Here is a 21,678-nt window from a genome sequence, read left to right as displayed (position 1 = left end):
CCATAAGACGCTCCAGTGTGTATGCCCCCGTATGCTGCTGCCATATAAAAAAAAAAAATACCATACTCACCTATCGTCCGGCTCCACTGCAGGCGTGTCTTCAAGAAAATGGTGCCGGAAAGCGCAGACTGCGCAGGCGCCGATTCCGGCAGCAGGAATCGGCGCCTGCGCAGTCCGCGCTCTCCGGTGCCATTTTCTTGAAGACACACCTGCAGTGGAGCCGGAGTGTGTCTTCAAGAAAATGGCGCCGGAAAGCGCGGACTGCGCAGGCGCCGATTCCGGCAGCAGGAATCAGCGCCTGCGCAGTCCGTGCTTTCCGGCGCCATTTTCTTGAACACACACTCCGGCTCCTCTGCCTGTGACTGGACTCTGTCACAGCAGAGGAGCCGGGAGACGGAGCCACACGCAGCGCTGGAACGGAGGACAGGTGAATATACTTACCCTCCCTCCTGGCGCGTCCACGGTCCCTGACTCTCCGGTGGAAATCGCGGTATGCGTTCAGTGCTTACGCATACCGCGATCTCCTGGGAGCGTCACTCTGTGGGGGCCAGACTGCACCGGCGCTTGTGCCTGCGCAGTCTATAAAGGCTTCGGACAGAGTGACGCTCCCAGCGTTATATTATAGATGTATTGACACTATGCCATTTTCTTACTGACCCCATGTGGTGTTCTTATGTGATTAAGCCTGGCTACGGCATGAGATACTGATTAGCCACTTGGTATATTGTTATCATGGCGGTAGGAGTCAGAACTTTTTTGACATAATTATCCTCTGGTCTATGGTGTCTTGTTTCTTTTGGTACCATTCACCATTATCAATATTATTCATGATTTTAAGTGTCATTATCAATCAAATTTATATATTTTTTTTCTGATTTGAGTTCTGGTGTGCAAAATCTATCTATATAATCGTCTAAGGGGTACTTCCGTTTGTCTGTCTGTAACGGAAATCCCGCATTGCTGATTGGTCGTGGCCAGCAGGCCGCGATAAATCAGTGACAGGCTTAGTCTGGCCGTGAATTGGCCCCTCCCTACCCTCCTCCAATCAGTGACCCTTCCCTACTCCCCTCCAGTCAGTGCCAGTGTGTTGCCCCATCCCGGACCAACTTTTTACTATTGATGCTGCCTATGCAGCTGCTATATACTACATGGGCAGTGTTACGGGCACCACAGTGGCGCAGTGGTTAGCACTGCAGCCTTGCAGTGCTGGAGTCCTGGGTTCGAACCCCACCAAGGACAACATCTCTAAAGAGTTTGTATACTGTTTGCGTGGGTTTCCTCCAGGCACTCCGGTTTCCTCCCACATTCCAAAGACATACTGATAGGGAATTTAGATTGTGAACCCCATCGGGGACAGTGATGATAATGTGTGCAAAAAATGTAAAGCGCTGCGGAATATGTTAGCGCAATATAAAAAATAAAGAATATTATTATTATATACTGCGTGGTCTGTGTTATATACTACATGGTCTATGTTATATACTGTGTGGGCTGTGCTATATATTACGTGGGCTGTGCTATATACTACGTGGCTGCTATATACTACATGGCTGTGCTATATACTACGTGGCTGTCTGTGTTACGTGGGCTGTGCTATATACTATGTGGTTGCTATATACTATGTGGCTGCTATATACTATGTGGCTGCTGTATACTACGTGGCTGTGCTATATACTACGTGGCTGTACTACATACTACGTGGCTGACTGTGGTATGTACTATGTGGCTGACTGTGTTATATACTACGTGGCTGTATTATATACTACATGGCTGTGCTATATACTATGTGGCTGTGGTACATACTACATGGCTGACTGTGGTATATACTATGTGGCTGACTGTGTTATATACTACATGGCTGTGTTATATACTACGTGGCTGTGCTAAGCGCGATGTACATACATATATACATACATACATATTCTAGAATACCCAATGCGGGTTATTTAATACGTGGGCTGTGTTATATACTGCCTGGCTGCTATATACTACGTGGGCAGTGTTATATACTGCATTGGCTGTGTTATATACTACGTGGCCTGTGTTATATACTGCGTGGGCTGGGCTATATATTATGCGGGCTGTCCTATATACTACGTGGCTGCTATATACTATGTGGCTGTGCGATATACTACGTGGCTGTCTGTGTTACATGGGCTGTGCTATATAGTATGTGGCTGCTATATACTATGTGGCTGCTATATACTATGTGGCTGTGCCCTTACTACGTGGCTGTGCTATATACTATGTGGCTGTGCTATATGCTACGTGCCTGTGTTATATACTACGTGGCTGTCCTAAGCGCGACGTACATACATACATACATATTCTAGAATACCCGATGCGTTAGAATCGGGCCACCATCTAGTTTATTTATAGGTTCATATCTTCTTTGCATAGGACTAATTATATTTTGTCTCCGGATGGGCACAGGGGTTGGGATTTGTTAACCCTGTGCACTGTGTGTCTAATTGGTGTTTAGAAGTGAAAGAGGTAGGTGAAGACGCCTCAGTATAAGACGGAATAATCTGATGCAGGTGAAGAATGTGAACTAGAAGAGGGCAATATATAGGCCTTTTGCAATCCAATAGCTCCTCATAAGACACAATTCCACCTGCTTTGGAGGTGAAGTTGGGCCCCCTTACCTCTTGGGCCCTTGTGTGAGTGCATCAGTGTACAGTGTATAATCACTGAGCAGTAGGGAAGGGTTCAATCGCTGATGGGGAATGCCTACTGGGATCTGTTGCCCTAAACCCTTCTTTCCTTGCAGCATGATGGTGAAGATCTTCTTGCCATACCAACAGATGTTTTTTAATTTTTACTTTACTTTTTAACTTTTCTATCTTACTTTTGCTTGTTGGCTTTTCCTCTGTTTGCTGATACTTATAGGATCTTCAAATATGAACAAAGTAGTATAGCGACTAAAGTCTCACTCATTCTTTATGAGCCTCTTCTGCAATGATTAATGTGATGTCATAACGGCTGAGTGGTTAACATTGTTGTCTTGCTGCACCGTCCAACCATTGTATGCATTTATGTGTATGCCCGAGAGTGTGAAACTAGATCTATTGGCTCCGGGACAAAGCACACTCTGGAATATGTTGCTGCTATATAAAAAACAGAATGAAAATATTAAACTACTAGAAAGCTCTTTCCCTTGAGTAATCAATCCACGCCAAAGTCAATTCAATGAATGAGCATTTTTTTGGTAACACTTTGTGACGCTTCCTGCATTCACGAAGTTTCGATTTCTTACCACTAACAGACAACACAAAATTGAAGGAGTTGTTGAAATAATTCACATTTACTTTTCACAAAATAAAGCACACGATTGTCACTTAGCACAGAATAAAAAAAGAGTCACATCTTGGCACCCTGCAGAGAGTACACTGGTAAGTACCTTCTTGTATATTCTGCTTCTGTAAACCCATCGATTTCTTAGAAAGCTGTTGATTGATAAGAGGTAGATCCCATTTTACAGTAGAGGAAACAATCAAAGACAAAATGATCATGTAAGCAGGACATCAGTTGTTTGTGTTTTAAAGCATAGCGATCTTTAAAGGAGTTTTCCGAGGACAGGTCGTTAATTATTGATGGTGGGGATTCTGCGCCCCGGAGCCCTTAGTGATTAAAGGAAAGAAGGCACAGTGTCAAATCAATGTCCACATGAGTGTGGCTATGCTTGGCACTGCTGCTCAGACCTTTCAAGTAAATAAGGATGAGGCGCAGTATCAGACATGGCCAAACTTAGATTGAATATACTCTTTTTGGTGTTGGCATTGAAGAGGTTGTCCACTGGCTGGACAACCCCTTCTTAAAGTGAAAATGTCAGTAGGATTGTGCTCAGTAACCTACAGACAGTGTTAGGTTGGCGCCATTATACTGATTAAAATGATATCTTGGTTGATGAAATCCATCTTGTGGTTCTTGTTTAATCTTTATTTTGAGTTTTGAGTTAATGATATGCTCGTTGCTCGTGCCCCTGGCGGCCCGAGGGGGGTCTTCTTGTGGCGCTCTGATTAGGTATTCATGTGTATGGTTTCTGACAGGTCACTGATCCCTCACTGACCTGCCCCCTAGTTTACATAATGAATATTATATATACGTAGAGAAAAAAACCAAAACCCTTCTTCAGGCAGGCAACAGCCATGCCACCTGTGCTGCACCATGATCACATGTTTACTGTGCATATAATTATTATGGATTGATGTTATCCTGATATAAAAAAATCCATTTGAAAATGGCGCTTGCGCAGTAGCAGCTATCGGTGTATATAGAGATGATCCAATAGCTGCTACTGAGCCTCGGGGTGGCCTGTGTGCAGAGTCTTTCCTTGGCTTCTCTGGCTTAGAGCAGGAAGATAAGACTCTGCCTACAGTCCTGCCCCGGAGCGCGGGCATCTCATTAACTGAAAACTTCTAACACTAATTACACAAGAACCACAAGACTGATTTCTTCACCTCAGGTATCATTTTATTCAGTATAACAGCAGCGACCTGACAGAATCTATAATTTACTTAGCAAAATCCTACTGACAGGTTCACTGTAAATAAAGTCATTGTTATAATATAGAAATACCATATACCCACCAGTTGTACAGGTGTCATCCCAGCAATGTCAGCTCTGGATCCCGGGGCACGTGCCCCATAGTTATGCCATGTGAGCTCTGCAGCCAATCAGCGTTCAGTATTAGACTTCTGTATTCATTTTTCTGGGCTGAAGGCGTGTGAGAGTGCAGCAGCCATTAGTAGGGCTCACGAGGCATAACAATGTCACATGAGCCCCAGGAGACCCAGCGCCAAAATCGCTGGAACAGTGCTGGTACAGGAGTCGAGTGTAAAGTGTTTTTTTTTTACTTAGGGAGTCTACTTTATTTAAAAAAGCGGGCCAAGTAGTGGACAACTCATTTAAGAGTAAAACATCATCAGAATCCCTCTAAAGATGACATTCATGGTCATAGATTTGCAAATTACAATAGTATCTTAACAGTTTCTGGTGTAAATTATTGTCTGCCATATGTGATAAAAACAAAACAGGTGATGACACAGTTGAAGCCAGTTATTCATTGTTCCTGCAAATTTGATTGCATGTGTATGGCGAATAAACTATTGTATTATATTTTCTAGTAAAAATTATGTTCACAATGTTGCAAAAGCAAATACCCTTTATAGACACTTAAATGAAATGTCTCATAAGATAATAACATACTGTTTAAATCACGTTTTTGTTTTTGTGATAAAAGTTTGTTTTTTTTTTTTTACTTTTTTCTCCATATCATGTAAAAAAAAAATATAAATTTTGCAATTTTCTCACTGTCCACTGGGGACAATCTAGACTCATACTTACTGTTCTTTCAGAAAATGCACAGGTACATTAGCAGCAATAAAGTGTCTCAGTCCCTATCTTTTGTATTGAAGCATCTAATGAGCGTGTGCTAAGGTCATAGTGAAAAGAGGAGGAGCAGGGTCTGCTGTGACATCGTCTACTGTAATTGCGGGATCCTGTATAATCAGCTGTGTATACAGTAGCTGTGTTACCTGACATTGAAATCTGGTCTGTGACAATGATACAGAAAGCATGAGTCTAAAATCGCATCAATGGTCACGGTGAACATTGAAAGATATATATATATATATATATATATATATATATATATATATATATATATATATATATATTAAAATATTTTTACAAAAACAGAATTTTAAACAACAGATCTTTTCTTGATGATACAATCTCGTTAGGTGCTGTGCTTTTAGGTAGTTATAAAATGTCCAGTTACAGTAGCTTTATAGGTTTGCCTGGTCTTAAACTACAAGTCTGCAGTCACTCTATGTGACTGTCTACTTGAGAAACCTCACATTGCGCACACTGTGCGAAGTACGGGTTCTCTGGTGCCAGCGCTATTAGAGAAGGGGGAGTGTCCGCAAGTATGTGATTTGCATACATGCGGTCACCTGCCGACTAGACTGTATCCGGCCTCGCTCAGTCTAGTAGGAATGTGGCGCGAAAGCAGGCAAATCGCCTACTTGACTACTTTTTGCCAATGCTGGCACTGGAGAGTCCTCACATCACACAGTGTGCACAATATGAGAATTCACAAGTCTACAGTCACATAGAGTGACTGCAGATGTGTAGTTTAAGATAAGACAATTCCTTTAAGTGCTTGGACATTGAATGATTGGCATTTGTTGTGGATTACATTGTAGAAAGCTCTAGTTGCTGTAAAGATCCATGGCAAATATGTGTGATTGTCACTTTTTTTTCAACTTTCTATGACCTAGACTTAGAAGTGTGACTCCTACTGACACATTCCCTTTAAGTGGTCAGATGGGCGGAAATGACATTTATAGACATCTAAGTCTAATAAAGTACATATCATCTACAACTGAATTCTCCATTATTTTACCCCCAGAGGGTTATCATCATGTGATCAAGGCTTCATAAAGCTAAATTGTTGACTTCTATGACATTGTTGAAAATAAATGATGATAAAAGTGATAAATTAAGCTTTCCCACTAGTTGTACTGATAGTGATCCTGAATACATTTCACAGTGCTGCTTAAACCTACAATTTCATAAAATCTATATTTCTATATAATAGGCTTGACCCTTTTCATTTTGGGTCTTGGGTATTATTAACACAACATATATTACATGGTCTTAATTTATAAAAAAAAATAAAGTAGACAAGTTTTCTATGCGGAATCTATCAAAAAAAGGCCATAAACAAGTCCAAAAAAAGTTTACAAAGCGTGAAATCTAAAGTTGTAACATAGAAAAATAAAAAGCAGATTGTGCTTTGGTTTTCCAAGTAATCGCGTCCTCATTGCTCAGGAAGTCTCCTCCTTTGCTCCTTGGAGGGTGCCATTGTTTGCTGGGCTTTTCTGTTGACCGTTCATGTTCTCATTTCTCCTAGACTCGGAGGGCTTTCTTGTTCTCATGTTATCAAGCTCTTTACGGTTCTCTCCTGTCAGGACAATATGAGGAGGTTGTCACTCTTTGCCCATAAATATTAATGCTAAGATTGGATGGATAAATACTGATTTTTGCAAGAATAGTTTTAATAAAGAACTCCATACCAACCACAAATTACAGAATACAACACTCCCAGCAAATATATCCCCCCTTTCTAAATGTTTTCCAAATATCGTGTGGGTGCACAGTCTTACCTTGTGAAAGTGACGAACGGTCTACACGTAATCCGGCTAGTCTAATTTGAGCTCACATGACCGAGAAGAAGACCAGTGTGGCACTGGGAACTGGGGAAGACCGTGATGAGTATCTAATTCAATGCAGCTACAGTACATCACACAGATATTTAGAAGGGATTACAGGATAACATTTTAGATGTAAATCATTTTTAAAAGAGGGTGGGCACTACTTTTATATTGATATTAATAGGATAGGCCATTAAAATCAGATCAGTGATGGTGTGACACCCGATATCCCCAGGATCAGCTGTCACCGGCGGCAGCCGGAAGTTCTCAAATGCTGTCAAAATACAAGCTCAGTCAAAAATATAGAGGCCAATAGGTACTATAGATCTAGAAGCTGGGCTGGACTCTATCTTCCCCTGACTGTATATCTATCCCTATTCACTATGTGTTCCGACCACATCACATAACTTTGAGCTGTCAGAAACCGCTAATTGGTGAGGGTGCTGAGTGTCGCACCGAGGACCTGACTTACCATTAGTGTAACCTGTGCTGCCATACAGGGGTCCAAAAGGTCCCACCTACAAATCCCATGAAATTGTGCATTACGATGAGCTATTGGACTGCGAAGGGACCATATATTGTTCTCACACAGGGGCTCTCTTCTGTTTGTGTCCACTACTGGTCACACCCATGCAGAACAGATATTGGTGGCTTATCCCAAGAACAGGCCATCAAATAAAAAGCAAAGATCAATCTGCCTTTCATTTGTAGAAATGTGAAAAATATTTTGGACTCTTACACATTTACGTTTGTAGAGGAAGACAACATGGAAATATCAGTGGCAATTAAGAAAAATGGATGGCTGCTAAACAACCAAACCCTGAGGTAGAGAAAATATTTTCCAAGAACTGATCCCAGTGTTGGTAGATTTCATATCTAGTGATCAATTGCATTTACGAATACTGGGAATATACTGGTGTAAGGCGTTGTCACAAGGGACCCCTTTGGTAAGGCTGAGTTCAGACACCTATGTTATACGTTCCGTATAGGGCATGCAATGCCCGCACCGTTTGGATGTGTCCTGCCTGCACTAAATGCCTCATATATGCCAGTTTATGAATTCATTATTATGTTTTTAATGGCTTCAAAAATGTTCAAAAAAGTGTCTTTTAGAAACAAAATCTATAAAATAACCCTATAGAAAAGTATCAGTGCTTTCTTTATCCCTTTGCCTTTCCTTAGTTAATATCCTTGACGTTGGCTACTGAAAAGAAAAATCAAATAAAAATAAATGGACCCGATTTGTATACCCTGGTCTTGATGAGGGGGTGTGCTGGAGTGAGAGGCTCCTGATTTATGAAGAGGCACATTCCTCTTAATGAATCAGGAGTACGTGACGAAGAGGTTCCACTCCAGTCACTGAGTAAGATTTGTGACTTAGCGAACGCTGCGGCTTGTCAAAAATTTGACGATCGGTACCTCGAGTTGTGCCAAAATTTTGCGACTTTTCAAAGCTTTTTAGCCTTGATGAATTGGGCCTAATGAATAGAAACTGTGTTGTGTGAACCTGAAGAAAATAGTTTGAAGGAGAGCAGTGAAATATTAGAGGTCTTCTTCAGGAATACCTTAATAGTACTACATAGGAACTGCTGTAGGAAAAATGTGGTGTAAAGAAGAGCCAAATCGGTGACTTGTTCTAGATGATACATTTTGTGCATCTTTATAGACCTGTCCGACACACTTGTGTACCTTTCCGCCACATATTGATTTATTTAATTTGTGCCAATTTTTTTTTACTCAAATTTTGGTGAATGTTTTTGCACTTTAAGCCGTGCCCCATGAGTGTTCTTTATTCTCTAGTAGACAAATAGCACAGTATTTTCCTCCCAGAAGAAAGGATATAACCGCAATCTATGGGTTTGTTTAGTAGATCATCACACTTTTGCAGGATGTATGGACGCCGATTAGGCAGTTGATGGTATGGGTTACGTCAGATATGTATTACGTCATGGGATAATTCTAGAAGCCTATTATTCACATGTAAGATACCAGCTGGTGTTAGGCCAGGTGATATCACAATGCTGTTTAATTCTGTTTTATAGGAAAAATTGACCGAAAAGACCATTGTTAGCTGAGCTCCATGTGAGAAGTCACCAGCGACAAATGCTACAAGATAATACATGTAGGACTTTTACTCCAAATCTTGTTCCCTCACATGACACTGTATAATCTTTATTAGGTATAACGCAATCCTTGTAACTCCAAACTAATCAAAACACAAGGAGGATATTTCCAGAGGACCCTAATGATGATTTGGGACTGAACAAAAAGATTTTACTAATTTAGGATTTGGGGTCTTTGAACAGAATTAAGCTAATATTAGTGTACCGTACTTATACTTTGAGCACAGATCCAACTGTAATCCTAATAGACATATTAGCAATGATAAAGAAACGGATAAAACAAATTGACCTAGTTCTAAAATTATTATATTAAGTTGAAGGAAGGCAGAGCAATATATTTGAGTTATACAACGTAGTCAATTTTAAAGATGGAATGGCACCAAACGGCCGTCGTCCTCAAACTGGTGAGTGCCGCTGTCTTTTATCTTTTGCGATATGGAAAATAAGAGCAATATATTCCCCATTCAGTAGTCTTTAACGCTGATCTTAAAGGGGAGCGGTCTTGTAAAATAATGCTTTTAACCAGAAGATATGAGGTAATCTGCAGATTAATAGTGTTCTGCGGTGTCAGCACATAGAGCCCCGCTGCCGGGAAGGGTTGAATTTTATTCCCCCAGCTGCGCTGACGGCTTCCAGTCATAAGGTCGGCGCCTACAAAGTTTCAGTCACCGTTGTGTGTAAAGAGAACAGCCATTGTAATCGCACCCCGGCAGTGACTGACAAGTCGCTCAGTATTAGGGCCAGCTGTCAGTCAGTATCGGGGGGCATGATTACATCCCCCGCTCTCTATACGCAGAGCGGTGACTGAAACCATGCCGGAGCCGCCCCTATGACTGGAAGCCAAATGCTGCTCGGGGGGTTAAAAAAAGTAAATTTTCTCTAGCAGAGGGGATCTCAGTGCCAGCACAATATGGTGTTAGAACGCTATAACACAATATCTGCAGGTTAATATAGTTATTTTACATAACAGGATCCTTTTAAAGGGAACCTGTAAGCAGGTTTTTAAACACTAAACTAACGTCATGTCCCTGTAATGGTTTTAGAAGCCCATGTCTCCATTTTATAGAAATACATTTTTATGCAAATGAGTGGCAAGTGCTGGAGCGTGGCCATACTATTATACCTCTGCGGCCTCTCTCCCACTTTCCCCGCCCACCGTCGGCTTCCTGCCAGTGGCTGATAGGGCACTCTTCTCTGTAACCTGTTCCCTGTCTGAGATCTATCGCACGTGCCATCATTCCCAGAGGTGGCGCATGCACAGATCGATAATCACGCTTTCATAATGACGGCACATGCATGAGATTATGGGCAGAGGAGCAGGTCACAGAGAAGAGTGACTTGTTAGCAGAGGTGTGTCTAAGTTTTCTGGCACCGGGGCGAGAATTCAGTTTGGCGCCCCCCTCCCCCAAGCACATATGCGATTTGCACACTTAGTCACATGCTGACAAGCTGCTCTTCGTAATTCAATGTTCATTGAAAAACTGAGAGAAGCTGAAAGAAAAGCTCATTGTCACCTGAGATTGAAAATCGCATATGAGTAAAAATGGCCATGTGATGACTGCTGGAACCTGCAAGCAGAGTCCTGACAGTTACAACATTACACGCTGTTAGGATTGGCTGCAGGGCTTCATTTTACAATTAAATGGCTTGTCCAGGTTTGAGATGAAAGTCAGCAGTCACTGTAGGTGGCTGCAGACTTCTGAATTTCCACAGTGCATGAACTGCTCGCTTTAAGCATTCTCCCTTATGCAAGTATGTGATTTGTATATTTCTAGCCACCTTCCAACTAGATGTGTCCAGCCTCGTGCAGTTCATTTTCATTGAATGAAGCCACGCATTTCTAGTCGGCACATGACCACATGTATGCAAATTGCTGGCACAAGAGAATCCTGACAGCGTGCAGTGAGCACTGTGATAATTCAGAAGTCTGCAGTCACATAGAATGACTGCAGACTCATTACAAACCTGGACATCCCCTTTAATGCTCCTAACATGAAAATATGAGAATTAGTCAGTATCACAGAAAAAATGACATCCAGGTACCTTATAGATGACGTAGTCTCTGGAGTCGTTCTCTTTATTTTCTTCTTCATCTTGTCCAGACACCATGATGAATTTTCTCATCCGTAGCTTGTCTATGCAGACCTACATCTTCTCTGGTCTTCTGCAGCACATCCCCCATAATGCCCTTAAAGATATCAATGTCATTATGATGCTCCTGAATAAAAATATCTGCCCTATGATGAGCCCTGAATAAATAATTGCCTCCCATTAGATTCCCTGCTCAAAATATGACCCCACACTGTCCCTCTTATGATACGTGCCTTTCACACTGGCCTCTACTTTCCATACTGGACTTTATACTGTCCTCTCACACTGGGTCCCCCGTATAGGGCCCAGTTTCTATACTGTTCCCCTCACCACATTCCCCCTCCTTGGTATACAGTCCCCTCCTGGCTATGCCCTTACACTTTTCCCCCATCCTACCCCCCACACTACTCAGTCTCTTTTCTGTGCCCACTCACTTTTATTTTCCCCATAGTGTCTCCTCGAACCATTCCCCTCAATAGTCCTCACACATTTCCAATTCCCTCCTCATACCTTTACCCTCTCACTTTCCTCCAACTCCCCATACTGTGTCCCATACATTTTCCCCTCGCTCCTCATACTGTGTCTGCACCTATCCCCCATACATGTCCACCATCTCACTCATACCTTCCTCCTCATATTATGTCTTTAAATTTCTTCAGCTCCCCATATTGTGTCTGCACCTGTCTCTTCTTTGCTCCAAAACTTGTGTCCTCAAATCATCCCTGTTACACTAAATCTCCCCCAGACCCGTTACATTAAATACCTCCATCACAGCAAGTCTCCCACACATAGAGTAAATAACCCCCACATACATTAAATACCCCACACAGTAAATACCCACACACATAGTAAATACCCCCAGCACAGTAAATACCTCCCAAACACCGTAAATAACCCACCCCACACACAGTAATGCCCCCACAGTAAACACAACCCACGCCCAGTATATACCTCTCCACATAGTAAATACCCCTTCCACTCAGTAAATACATCCCCACCTGCAGTAAATACCCCCCTGGCAGTAAATACCCCCCACATGCAGTAAATACCCCCGGGCAGTAAATACTCCCCCAGGCAGTAAATACCCCCACACCCAGTAAATACTCCCCAACATGGAGTAAATAACCCCCAAGCAGTAAATATCCCTCCATCAGTGGTGTTTTCAACTCTACTTACTAACGTGGCGCACATACCACGATTGCTCTCTGCACCGGCGAGTGACATCAGCAGCGAAATCACATGACCTGATCACACTGCTGACGTCTCTCTGACCCGGCGGTCAGAGCTTCAATTGTACTCTGTAAGACACGAATACAATTGATTACTGGGAGCCGGCACGCTGTAGCTTCTCTGTGCTAAAAAATAATGTGTCCATCTTTTCCATTCTGTCAGTGCGCAGAAATCGGACTGCACTCAGATGTCATCCCAGTGAAGTCCGCTGTTTTCTATGGACTCACTGACTTGCATGGCTGAGTGCAGTCTGAATACCAATTAAACTCAGGCATGCTGCGATTTTTCCACGGACCTGGCTATATCTGAGAAAAAAATCAGACATGTGTGTGGCCCCATAGCATAACATTTACAAAATACGGCCATATGCACAAGCCCTAAAATTGGGACAAGGCCTTCTAAAATGAAGGAACGGACGTTATCAGCATTACAGGGACTTTCCATAGATGATGTTAGTTTGGGGTCTAAAAACCTGCTGACAGGTTCACACTAAGCCCAGATTCAGTAGAGCATTTGTAAAATCGTCTTTTTTTGTATTAAAAAAAACCTAACAATTCTCACTTGTATTGTCCTCCATATGACATTCGTATGTCCATTTTTTTTTACATCCATGGCATCCATTTTTATACATTAACAATTTAAAACATGTTACGAGACCAACGATTTCCTATGTTAATAATTCAAATGAATCCAATAAAAACAGAAATAATGTGGAGTCCATATAGCTTCTGTTTTTTTTTTAAACACCCCTTGAGTTCAATGGGCATGTCGGATCGGAAACTTTCTAATTGCTTTGAATTATTTTTTTAGGCTCTGATTCCATTGTGTCTATACAGAATCTAATGTGTGAGACATAATCCAACCAGGCAATAAAACATTATCAAAATTATAGCTGTACCTTGTGTGTTCTATCAATGCATATTAGAATCCGACCTGCTTTCCAAGCAGCTGCCTGACATTGAGTGCATTCAACACACAATCTATTTCTAAGACTCTAATAGGTTCCCCTAATCTTTTTGATGTCCATTACTTTTGTCTATGAGCAAAGCTGTGTATACTTGATACATATACTGTATATGCGGAGCACAGTGCAAACAGCATACTAAGGAAATATACTGTAAAAATACCAAGTAGTCAATCTGGGGCTATATGGGCCTGATATACAGTGTGTTAAAAAGTATTCAATTCATGCCCTGTGAACTTTTCCACATTTTTTCACATTACAAATTTAAAGGGAATCTGTCAGCAAGTTTTTTGCTATGTAATCTTATTACAGCGTGTGGTAAGGGTTAAAACACAGATTTCAGTGATGCGTCACTCATCAGACTGGTAGCTGCTGTTTAATTACGATGAAGGTTTTATCACCTGGTGATTATCATTGCCTGGACTACAGCTGTTATAGCAGCATGTGAGACCTAGTCTGACTTCGGCAACTTCTGTGATAAGCAGCTCATTGTCTATAGACTATGTACCTGGTTTGTGCAGAATTAGCTTTCTCAGCTCTGCTGTATTCTACATCTAAGAACTCTGATTGTGTAACAGCTGCTGCACCCAGTAAACTAAGTGGCACATCGCTGGAATCAGGGCCTCTTTTCCTATATTGTACTTCTCTTAGATGAGGTAGCAAAAACCTGCTGACGCATTCCCTTTAAATGTATTTTATTTGGATTTGGATTTTATGTGATATACCACCACAAAGTAGCAAGTATTTGTGAAGTGTAAATGAAATACATGGCTTTCTAAATATTTAAAATATATAAACTTGAAAATTGGGACGTGCATTTGTATTCAGCCCCCTTGAGTCGATACTTTGTAGGACCAACTTACACTGCAATTACTGCTGCTGTCTTTTAGGGTCTGTCTTAGAGGCTGACATTTTTGCTCATTCTCTAGTCTGCACGCTTGCTCTAGCTCAGTGAGATTGGATGGAGGAGTCTGTGAGCAGCAATTTTCAAGTCTCCTCACAGATTCTCAATGGGATTTAGGCCTGGACTGTGACTGGGCCATTCACGTGAGTATGCTTTTATCAAAAACATCCATTGTAGCTCTGGCAGTATGTTTTGGGTTGTTTTCCTGCTGGAAGGTGAACATATGTATCAGTCAAGTCTTTTGCAGCCTCTAACAGCTTTTCCTCCGGGATTGCCCTGCATTTAGCCCCATTAATTTGCCCATCAACTCTGACCAGCTTCCCTGTCCCTGCTGAAAAAAAGCATCACCACACCATGATGCTGCCACCACCATGTTTGACAGTGGAGATGGTGTTTACAGGGTGATGTGCAGTGTGCGTTTTCCATCACACATAGCGTTTTGCATCCAAAAAGTTCTTCTGATCAGAGCACCTTCTTACATATGCTAGAGGTGTCCCCTACGTGGCTTTTTTAAAACTGCAAACGTATGTGAAGAAAACTGGTTCCTCCCACGTCACCAATCTGTGACGTAACTACACAGGCACAGCTCTCTGGCACCCCCTTTGTCTCTCAGGTCAATAAGGGAACTGCACCTAGAGCAAGTGGCCACTGGGGAAACTGCCCTGTTACCCACGCTGGGTATTCTAAGATTCGCTATTAGAATAAAAGGATCAGCCCAAAATTAATTTATGGTTTAAGTGCCTTAAGGGCGCACTAGATAATTACAAGAAATATACAGTAAAAATATACCAAGAGTTACAGTCAGAGTAAAATATAACAATGATAGTACAAAGCTTAGAGGTATAAAGCTGGAGGTCAATTTACCAGGTTGAAGGTCTCTTGTGGAGGCTGGGGAGCTCTGCGTTCCACGGGTACAAGACTTATAGTTGCCGGGCAGCCCCCAAAAACCAAGTGTTTGCTCCCTGTTGTGAATTCTGTGGCTGAGTTCACTTCTGTGGTCACAAGTGGTATTGCAGTCTCTGGGCTTCCTCCCTCAGGTGTTTTGGTGAGCTCGTTGGCTGCCTTGCTATTTAGCTCCACCTGAGTCTGTCTTCCTTGCTCCTTGTCAATGTTCCAGTGTTGGATCTGAGCTACTGCATCTTTCCTTGGGCCTGCTGCTCTGCTAGATAAGTGCTTCTAGTTTGTTTTCTGTTTTTTTCTGTCCAGCTTGCTATTGTCTTTTGCTGGAAGCTCTGAGAAGCAGAGGGGTGCACCGCCGTGCTGTTAGTTCGGCACGGTGGGTCTTTTTGCCCCTTTGCGTGGTTTTGCTTTAGGGTTTTTTGTAGACTGCATAGTTCTCTTTGCTATCCTCGCTCTGTCTAGAATATCGGGCCTCACTTTGCTGAATCTATTTCATTCCTACGTTTGTCTTTTCATCTTGCTAACAGTCATTATATGTGGGGGGCTGCCTATTCCTTTGGGGTATTTCTCTGAGGTAAGTCAGGCTTGTATTTCTATCTTCAGGCTAGTCAGCTCCTCAGGCAGTGCCGAGTTGCATAGGTAGTTGTTAGGCGCAATCCACGTCTCAGAGCTCGTCCTATTGTTTTTGGTTATTGCCAGATCTCTGTATGTGCGCTGATTACTGCACGCTGTGTTGCCTGATTGCCAGCCATAACAGTACAAGGAGCCACACCAATGATTCCCAATAGAGGGAAAAAAGAAATCCTGACATCATTTTTTTTTCTTAGCTCTGTCTTCAGTCTTTTTTTTCCCCTAGACATTAGAGTGCTTCAGGACACAGCTGTGGACATGGATATTCAGGCTCTGTGCTCCTCAATGGATAATCTCGTTGTAAATGTACAAAAGATTCAAGATACTATTGATCAGAAATCGATGCTAGAACCAAGAATTCCGATTCCTGATTTGTTTTTTGGTGACAGAACTAAGTTCCTGAGCTTCGGAAATAATTGTAAGCTATTTTTGGCCTTGAAACCTCATTCTTCTGGTAATCCTATTCAACAGGTTTTGATTATTATTTCTTTTTTGCGCGGCGACCCACAGGACTGGGCGTTTTCTCTTGCACCAGGAGATTCTGCATTGAGTAATGTTGATGCATTTTTCCTGGCGCTCGGATTGCTTTACGATGAGCCTAATTCAGTGGATCAGGCTGAGAAAAATCTGCTGGCTTTATGCCAGGGTCAGGATGATGTAGAAGTATATTGTCAGAAATTTAGGAAATGGTCAGTACTTACTCTGTGGAATGAATCTGCACTAGCGGCTTTGTTCAGAAAGGGTCTCTCTGAAGCTCTTAAGGATGTAATGGTGGGATTTCCTATGCCTGCTGGTTTGAATGAGTCTATGTCCTTGGCTATTCAGATCGGTCGTCGCTTGCGCGAGCGTAAATCTGTGCACCATCTGGCGGTACTGCCTGAGAGTAAACCTGAGCCTATGCAGTGCGACAGGACTATGACTAAAGTAGAACGGCAAGAACACAGACGTCTGAACAGACTGTGTTTCTATTGTGGTGATTCTACTCATGCTATTTCTAATTGTCCTAAACGCACTAGGTGGTTCGATAGCTCTGCCGTTATTGGTATTGTACAGTCCAAATTCCTTTTGTCCATTACCTTAATGTGCTCTTTGTCATCGTATTCTGTCATGGCGTTTGTGGATTCAGGCGCTGCCCTGAATCTGATGGATTTGGATTATGCTAAACGTTGTGGATTTTTCTTGGAGCCTTTGCGGTGTCCTATTCCGTTGAGAGGAATTGATGCTACACCTTTGGCCAAGAATAAGCCTCAGTACTGGGCCCAGCTGACCATGTGCATGGCTCCTGCACATCAGGAAGTTATTCGCTTTCTGGTACTGCATAATTTGCATGATGTGGTCGTGTTGGGGTTGCCATGGCTACAAACCCATAATCCAGTATTGGATTGGAACTCTATGTCGGTAACCAGCTGGGGTTGTCAGGGAGTACATGGTGATGTTCCATTTTTGTCTATTTCGTCATCCATTCCTTCTGACATCCCAGAGTTCTTGTCGGACTTTCAGGATGTATTTGAAGAGTCCAAGTCTGATGCCCTACCTCCGCATAGGAATTGTGATTGTGCTATCGATTTGATTCCTGGTAGTAAATTCCCTAAGGGTCGTTTATTTAATTTGTCCGTACCTGAACACACCGCTATGCGCAGTTATGTGAAGGAGTCCCTGGAGAAGGGACATATTCGCCCATCATCGTCACCATTGGGAGCAGGGTTCTTTTTTGTAGCCAAGAAGGATGGTTCGCTAAGACCGTGTATTGATTACCGCCTTCTTAATAAGATCACTGTTAAGTTTCAGTATCCCTTGCCATTGATTTCTGACTTGTTTGCTCGGATTAAGGGGGCTAGTTGGTTTACTAAGATTGATCTTCGTGGTGCGTATAATCTGGTGAGAATCAGGCAGGGAGATGAATGGAAAACGGCATTTAATACGCCCGAGGGTCATTTTGAGTATCTGGTGATGCCGTTCGGACTTGCCAATGCTCCATCTGTTTTTCAGTCTTTTATGCATGACATTTTCCGTGAGTATCTGGATAAATTCTTGATTGTTTACTTGGATGACATTTTGATCTTCTCAGATGATTGGGAGTCTCATGTGAAGCAAGTCAGAATGGTTTTCCAGGTACTGCGTGCTAATTCCTTGTTCGTGAAGGGATCAAAGTGTCTCTTCGGTGTGCAGAAAGTTTCATTTTTGGGGTTCATCTTTTCCCCTTCTACTATCGAGATGGATCCGGTTAAGGTTCAGGCCATCCAGGATTGGACTCAGCCGACATCTCTAAAAAGTCTGCAGAAATTCCTGGGCTTTGCTAATTTTTATCGTCGCTTCATCTGTAATTTTTCTAGCATTGCCAGACCATTGACCGATTTGACCAAGAAGGGTGCTGATTTGGTTAATTGGTCTTCTGCTGCCGTGGAAGCTTTTCAGGAGTTGAAGCGTCGTTTTTGCTGTGCCCCTGTGTTGTGTCAACCTGATGTTTCTCTTCCGTTCCAGGTCGAGGTTGATGCTTCTGAGATTGGTGCAGGGGCGGTTTTGTCACAGAGAGGTTCTGGTTGCTCAGTGTTCAAACCATGTGCTTTCTTTTCCAGGAAATTTTCTGCTGCTGAGCGTAATTATGATGTGGGCAACCGAGAGTTGCTGGCCATGAAGTGGGCATTCGAGGAGTGGCGTCATTGGCTTGAGGGTGCTAAGCATCGCGTGGTGGTATTGACTGATCATAAGAACTTGACTTATCTCGAGTCTGCCAAGCGCTTGAATCCTAGACAGGCCCGTTGGTCGTTATTTTTTGCTCGTTTTGATTTTGTGATTTCATACCTTCCGGGCTCTAAAAATGTGAAGGCGGATGCTCTGTCTAGGAGTTTTGTGCCCGACTCTCCGGGGTTATCTGAGCCGGCGAGTATCCTCAAGGAAGGAGTCATTGTGTCTGCCATCTCCCCTGATTTACGGAGAGTGTTGCAGAAATTTCAGGCTAATAAACCTGATCGTTGTCCGGCCGAGAAACTGTTCGTCCCTGATAGGTGGACTAGTAAAGTTATCTCTGAACTTCATTGTTCGGTGCTGGCCGGTCATCCAGGAATCTTTGGTACCAGGGAGTTGGTTGCTAGATCCTTCTGGTGGCCATCTCTGTCACGGGATGTGCGTGCTTTTGTGCAGTCCTGTGGAATTTGTGCTAGGGCTAAGCCCTGCTGTTCACGTGCCAGTGGGTTGCTTTTGCCCTTGCCGGTCCCGAAGAGGCCTTGGACACATATTTCGATGGATTTCATTTCTGACCTTCCCGTTTCTCAAAAAATGTCGGTCATTTGGGTGGTCTGTGATCGCTTTTCTAAAATGGTCCATCTGGTGCCCTTGGTTAAATTGCCTTCCTCCTCTGATTTGGTGCCTTTGTTCTTCCAGCATGTGGTTCGTTTACATGGCATTCCTGAGAATATTGTTTCTGACAGAGGTTCCCAGTTTGTCTCGAGGTTCTGGCGAGCCTTTTGTGGTAGGATGGGCATTGACCTATCTTTCTCCTCGGCCTTCCATCCTCAGACTAATGGCCAGACCGAACGAACCAATCAGACCTTGGAAACATATCTGAGATGTTTTGTTTCCGCTGACCAGGATGATTGGGTGTCATTTTTGCCGTTGGCTGAGTTCGCCCTTAATAATCGGGCCAGCTCGGCTACCTTGGTCTCTCCATTTTTCTGCAATTCTGGGTTCCATCCTCGTTTCTCTTCAGGACAGGTTGAGTCTTCGGACTGTCCTGGTGTGGATTCTGTGGTGGACAGGTTGCAGCAGATCTGGACTCAGGTAGTGGACAATTTGACCTTGTCCCAGGAGAAGGCTCAGCTTTTCGCTAATCGCAGACGCCGTGTGGGACCCCGACTTCGTGTTGGGGATTTGGTTTGGTTATCTTCTCGTCATATTCCTATGAAGGTTTCCTCTCCTAAATTTAAACCTCGTTTTATTGGTCCGTATAGGATTTCTGAGATTCTCAATCCGGTGTCTTTTCGTCTGACCCTCCCAGACTCCTTTTCCATACATAATGTATTCCATAGGTCGTTGTTGAGGAGATACGTGGCACCTATGGTTCCATCTGTGGAGCCTCCTGCCCCTGTTTTGGTGGAGGGGGAATTGGAGTATATTGTGGAGAAGATTTTGGATTCTCGTGTCTCTAGACGGAAACTCCAGTATCTGGTCAAATGGAAGGGTTATGCTCAGGAAGATAATTCCTGGGTTTTTGCCTCTGATGTCCATGCCCCAGATCTTGTTCGTGCCTTTCATGTGGCTCATCCTGGTCGGCCTGGGGGTTCTGGTGAGGGTTCGGTGACCCCTCCTCAAGGGGGGGGTACTGTTGTGAATTCTGTGGCTGAGTTCACTTCTGTGGTCACAAGTGGTATTGCAGTCTCTGGGCTTCCTCCCTCAGGTGTTTTGGTGAGCTCGTTGGCTGCCTTGCTATTTAGCTCCACCTGAGTCTGTCTTCCTTGCTCCTTGTCAATGTTCCAGTGTTGGATCTGAGCTACTGCATCTTTCCTTGGGCCTGCTGCTCTGCTAGATAAGTGCTTCTAGTTTGTTTTCTGTTTTTTTCTGTCCAGCTTGCTATTGTCTTTTGCTGGAAGCTCTGAGAAGCAGAGGGGTGCACCGCCGTGCTGTTAGTTCGGCACGGTGGGTCTTTTTGCCCCTTTGCGTGGTTTTCGTTTTAGGGTTTTTTGTAGACTGCATAGTTCTCTTTGCTATCCTCGCTCTGTCTAGAATATCGGGCCTCACTTTGCTGAATCTATTTCATTCCTACGTTTGTCTTTTCATCTTGCTAACAGTCATTATATGTGGGGGGCTGCCTATTCCTTTGGGGTATTTCTCTGAGGTAAGTCAGGCTTGTATTTCTATCTTCAGGCTAGTCAGCTCCTCAGGCAGTGCCGAGTTGCATAGGTAGTTGTTAGGCGCAATCCACGTCTCAGAGCTCGTCCTATTGTTTTTGGTTATTGCCAGATCTCTGTATGTGCGCTGATTACTGCACGCTGTGTTGCCTGATTGCCAGCCATAACAGCTCCCCTCTGGCTGGCATATGCCCTGTTCCTTATTTCATCATCATCTTCTGTTGTGTCTGACTCTCCATGTGTCCTCAGCTCTTAATCCTTCTGTGTCCCTCCCCCTGTACCTGGGTGGGCTAACAATCTCCACCCTTCAGCTTCCCTGCAGAATCTATTCCCAATGCCTAATAAATGGCATAACTTCTCTCAGGATGATCGGATCAGTTCACGGGCGGTACCAGCGCATGTGGTTTGTTCTTCCAGTCGTACAGGGATCAAACCTGGACCCATTCGATCACTGTGGGAGGCTGATCTCTATATCTCAGGTTCCAGAATTCTCACTGGCCCGGGAGTTGCACTGTCAGATGCGCAATTTGTTCAGGGCTATGAGGATATTTTTTATGAGCCTGTACCTCGGACGATGCGTCCATAACTCATAATTTCATGTTGTAGATGGTCCGGCTGGGAAGTCAATAGACGTGTCCTCCTGTAGCCATCTAACATGTATGCTTTAATTGAGCCCCCAGGCACCTCCATGCCCCCTGCTGGTGGCTTCCTCATTCAAGCTTTGAAGTGCCATCTGCCTGCTACCCTGGTCTCAGTCCATTACCATACTAAA

At 43.3% G+C, this 21,678-nt stretch overlaps 1 protein-coding gene across 1 annotated transcript in view; it reads right to left on the bottom strand.

Moving 5' to 3' along the window:
- Positions 1-3,296: 3,296 nt before the first annotated feature.
- The window catches only part of TACR1 (tachykinin receptor 1), a 348,454-nt gene continuing 330,072 nt past the window's right edge, over positions 3,297-21,678 (bottom strand). Inside the window, exon 6 of the mRNA XM_069766528.1 lies at positions 3,297-6,970. Coding sequence (XP_069622629.1) covers positions 6,834-6,970 — 137 coding nt within the window. The 3' untranslated portion in view covers positions 3,297-6,833. The remainder of the gene's footprint in view (positions 6,971-21,678) is intronic.

Source organism: Ranitomeya imitator, chromosome 4, assembly GCF_032444005.1.
Source record: "Ranitomeya imitator isolate aRanImi1 chromosome 4, aRanImi1.pri, whole genome shotgun sequence".
NCBI classification, from domain to species: Eukaryota; Metazoa; Chordata; class Amphibia; order Anura; family Dendrobatidae; genus Ranitomeya; species Ranitomeya imitator.
Note: the sequence above shows the minus strand (reverse complement) of the source record. Positions and strands in the feature narration are given on the sequence as shown.